Here is a 5,000-nt window from a genome sequence, read left to right on the forward strand (position 1 = left end):
AAAATGTTTCATTGCATAAAAGCAAACACAAGGCTCTATGAAATAAAGAACACTGAAATGGAAAGTTACAAAGAGTGGGCACTGCAGAAATGGATAGACCCTGATAATAATGTACTATTTTTTCTTTAAAAATGACCAAGTCAGGTCCTTAATGTTACTGCTTGTCCACTGGTACTGTAGTGGAGGAACACTGCCCTTTCTTGTGGCCTTTTCTTGGGTGCCCACATTTTTTACACGTTGGTCCTTTTCATGATCCTTTTTGGCCAGTAGTTGACTGAGCCGGGTTTTGAAGTTGCTGTAGCTCAGCAACTGATAAAGAAGGAAAAAAATTAATAAAGGCATAAAAAATGTAAGCAAATTTTAGATTGTCGTTTTCGATGACTAGATATAATAAAGCCTCAGTGTGCAAGTTTACCTTAAGCATGGTGCACCGTGGTATAAACAGTAAGAAGATATATGTCAGTAAGATTTCGAAATGTGCATAAGCTTGAATCATAGCATGTTTGACAAATATTTGAGTTCCATCTATTCTTGTCTGTGAGTGCATCTGTACACGTACACTTGCTGTCACAGTTTCTTCTACCAAAAGCCTTGTTCTTGCCTGACATATTACAGACAGTAATCCCACAGCATTTAAAATGAGCTGGCAGCCCAGAATTTTGCTGCTTAGGTAACATGTTCATGTAGGTATAGTTATATTCATTAAATAACACCCACACTAGTTTATGTCTCTGCTACATGCCAATCCGATTATTCTGTGTACTATAGTAAAACACTGACTGTGCTGGATGGTGTACCTCAACACGTAGGTGGGCATATATTAGTCTCCCTTTTCTTGCAAAAATACATGTATAGTGACTACTGTTTGTATGATTGTTGATTAAAGTAAAGCGAAACAGCCTGATCAAAGCTAAAATAACGTCACAGCAATGTTCGCGCATTTCATGTGCTTACCTTCTGCCGTTCCTTCTCCTTCATGCGGCGATAATCACTTTCACTGAGACCTACATACTCACTTCAAAAATATGAAATTTCATATCTTTTTTTGTCTTTAATACAGATTGTTGTTTGAATGGGCTCAAGGCAGTAACATCCCGGAAAGAGGAAGTCTGGTGAAACTCAACACAAAAGACGGAGTCTCTTCCTACGAAATTCACACAGGAGAGCTGTTGCCATAAAGAAATGCGGTCTGGCAACGAATCTATTGTGGGTTGATGAAGGCTTCCAAATGTCTAAGGGAAGACAAATGTCATGAGAAAAAAGGCCAAGATAAACAATTTTATACGGACATTACCGGGTTCCTTCTCTAAATCTCTTTGGTTTAAAATGCAATCATATTTAGTCTGTCTGCTTACCTCTTTCGCTGAATAAAGAACGTTTTTTGTAGTTTGAACTTGGTTTTAAATTTTGGGACGTGGAGAGTGTTGTCAAATATTCGAAGTTTCTACATTTTTTCTTTTTCCATTTAAAACGTCTTATATTTTAGCTGAGAATTAAAACTCAGGCTGTGTGTCCATAAAATTATGATTCAGGGTCGAAACCGGTCTTAACGTCGTTATAACAAAAAGGTTCTCATAAAAAAAGAGTACATGTATTACAGAAATATGGTGAAATTAGAATTCAGGCCAACTGAAAAGTAAGTAAGAATATGAACCTAGTTCCCATTAGAAATAAATGATAGTGTCTATTGGAGATTAAAGACTGACAAACAACAATTGTTGAGTCAAATATAGACCACTTCCTTAACAAAATGTAAGTTAAATTAAAATTTAATCATCACAAAATGGAAAGGTACTTAAAACCGGAGAGAATTTTCTGCTAAAAGAAACAGAACAAATTTCCTCAATCAAAATGGAATGGAACGAGTTTGTGACATCCGAAAAGAAATTTCGCGCCTCAAAAGACACCAACAGTAAGGAAACAAACAATAAATATTACTTCATTAGTAGTAATTCTCACCTGCAGTTGTGCAGCTATTAGCTATAAAAGCACCCGCGTGAATTGACCGAAACCAGCACGATCCATTTTGGACAGCTAAACACCAAGGCGGGGCCACCATGGAGTCTGCCATGTCTTTGCGCACAAAATCATGAAGGGGCATGGTACGAGTGGGACACAGCAAATGGTACAGGATCTGCCGATCATTTCGGGCAAACCTAGAAACGAGGAATACCTCTGAAGATGTTCCTTTTTTTCCCGAAAAATGTTCAATGGAAAAGTCTGTTCCATTTTACCACCGGATCAATCGGATTTTCCGTTCAAAAGGAAAGCGCTCCTTATTCTACCTGAATTTTCGTCGACCAAGGCAACTTCAGCCTCATTTCCAAGAGGAAAATCTAATTTTGTTCGAGTTAAAGTTGTAGCTTGGGAAGAAGGGCAGTCCTCCGCTAGGTTTCCTTCGCCCGCCGTTCCAATTATTGACGCCATTCTATAGACCACTTTCATAAATGGCGACCACCTTTACATTCTTTTGTATTTCTGCCCTCATTTTGAAACAAAGATTCTTTTTGAACTTTGCTCGTTGTAGCGAGGCTAGAAAGGTTTATTTGCATTAAAAAAAAAGAATATTTTATTTGGCCGCCATTATGAGAGTTGTCTATTTCGTGAGATAGCTAGAATTGTGGGATTGATTTAATTAGCGAACTGAAAAAACGAAGTATTTTGATGAAGAGTAAAAGGAGCAGGACTGATGACGGAGAAAACACAGGAAAAAATAGTGTTCATTGCGGAAGGCACCTTGAAGAACTCGGAGTTCTTCAACAAGTCTCAATAGTAATACGAATCAAGGGGATAAGTTTGATTATATGGTAAATACGTTCTGCACTGATCATGATAATTAAAGAAGCAGAGTATATTAAAAAACTCGTTTACTTTATCTTCATTGTATACGTCCTAATATAGCGACAATTCTCCAAGCCATCCCACAGCCCATTTTTTGGATTATGGTTTCTCCTCGTCAAAGTTCCGTGCAGTTTTTCTTTTTTTTGGTCGAATCTTCTGTCTTTGAATACAAAGAAGGCAGAAACGCATGCGGAACGATATCAAAGGAACAGGTTGCTTTCCGGCGTTCCGCTCTTTCTTCAGCTACTTCTGTCGAATTTTTGTTAATAAAATTATGTTGATTAGTCGTAAAACGTTTTGGCTGTCTTTCTGTCATACTGATGCTTACGATGTTGTGTGGAAAGCCAAAATATTTAGTTCTCGTTTTGCTCAATGTCCATCTTCGATCAATTTCACAAAATGGGGGCTTCTCTTCTTCGGAAACCATATTTTTTTCCGCCACATCTTGACCACTAAAAGAACTAGTTAAAGTTGTAGCTAGGCTAGCATGCGGGCTGTGATCAGAGCTACCTTTCTGAAAACGATTTCGCTTTGATAAATTTGTGTTCTTTTGCGTTGAACAGTTTTCAGACCTTACACTAAACGTCTTCTGTGAAAATGTCCATGGCTGCAAAACACTGTTTGCGGTCGAATTCTTGTATGAACATACCTTAACCGTATAAGATCGTTTCCTTGACTTGATAAATTGAATTAAAACGTCTTTTTGTGCCTTTTCGAGTCTCTTTTTCTCCGCTGCCCTTAGCTTTTCCAAGTTCATCCGTTCGCTTTTAAGCCATCTTTCTTCCCGAATATTCAAAGCAAAAATTCGTTTAGCTTCACAGTCGTCCAAACTGAACAACTTGGCATCAAAATCATTTTCTGGCTTGAGTCTCACCATTTTCCCCTCCATCTTTGTTAACTGCTGTTTGTTATCTGATTAGAATACACCACACTTTGTACTGAACTTCAATTAGAGCAACTTCGATAGGGTCAATAATTTGAGTGCCGCCGAGACATTCGACAGCAGTGACATCCACTCGGAAAGGAAAACCAGCGGAAAACTAAAACTCAGTTTTCGCAAGGAAATAAGATTTTGAAACAGTACATAGATAACAAGAAATTAATTGCAGATATACTGGCTCCTTTCTGGACATAACGGAAACCACAACCCATTGACTCAATTTTCTCAATGTTTTACAATATTTCGTGTATTACTGTCCCTAATAAATATAAGTACGGCCGTAAAACAGTTAGTTTTGTAAAACGGCTGCAAAGGAGACTATAACAGCGAGTGAAAGAAGATTCCATTCCCATATGCGAGCTGCTTTTGGAATCGATTTGAAACAGAGACGAATCATTAATTAAGAGACGAAATTGTATCACATCTACATACTGAATGAATGATACCATGATATTCAGCCCTCAGCTTCTTGCTATAAAAATCAGTTTGAGGTGGTAAAGCTAAGCCAGAGAGCATTTTTCTTGTTCCGTTCAAAGATAACGTCATTGTCATCGTATAAAGAATGTTTCCTTAGAATCGATTAGACTGACGCCGATGGTTGGTATTGATTTTGCCTTGCCCGTGGAAAGAAAACGTTTGGCTTTGCAATTTTTCAAAAGCGGAGCAAGAGCTATTAAACTGGGAGAAAAACCTCTGACAACAGATAGGGTTTAACCATGTTTATTTTATTTTTAGCGGTACGTTCACAATCCTGTTAAAAAATTAACAATGACAACTGGAACAGAGAGATTGAAACGCAGCACCCGCCACATTCTTCGTGCAGAGAGTGATGATTTTTTGCACTGCGCACCGGTGGCTCAGTTGGTTGAGCACGGGCTGTCACGCGGGAGATCGTGAGTTCAACTCCGGCCGGACCAACACTCAGGGTCTTTAAATAACTGAGGAGGAAGTGCTGCCTTTGTAATTACATCTGCAAATGGTTAGACTTTCTAGTCTTCTCGGATAAGGACGATAAGCCGGAGGTCCCGTCTCACAACCCTTCAATGTTCATAATCCTGTGGGACGTAAAAGAACCCGCACACTTGTCGTAAAGAGTAGGGCATGTATTTCGCGGTGTTGTGGTCTGTCTTCTGTGATGTATCATGGTTGGGAGGGTAAATGCCCGGAGATATTAGCTACACCAAGCTACTCTAAAAATCCGAGGGTAAATAAAGATATA

The 5,000-nt window shown here is 38.7% G+C and overlaps 1 protein-coding gene across 1 annotated transcript in view; it reads left to right on the forward strand.

Annotated features, from left to right (window-relative positions):
- The window catches only part of LOC138007019 (dihydropteridine reductase-like), a 153,853-nt gene extending 152,660 nt beyond the window's left edge, over positions 1-1,193 (forward strand). Inside the window, exon 8 of the mRNA XM_068853691.1 lies at positions 1,061-1,193. Coding sequence (XP_068709792.1) covers positions 1,061-1,178 — 118 coding nt within the window. The 3' untranslated portion in view covers positions 1,179-1,193. The remainder of the gene's footprint in view (positions 1-1,060) is intronic.
- Positions 1,194-5,000: the final 3,807 nt, after the last annotated feature.

Source organism: Montipora foliosa, chromosome 6 (genome assembly GCF_036669935.1).
Source record: "Montipora foliosa isolate CH-2021 chromosome 6, ASM3666993v2, whole genome shotgun sequence".
In the NCBI taxonomy this organism is placed as follows: Eukaryota; Metazoa; Cnidaria; class Anthozoa; order Scleractinia; family Acroporidae; genus Montipora; species Montipora foliosa.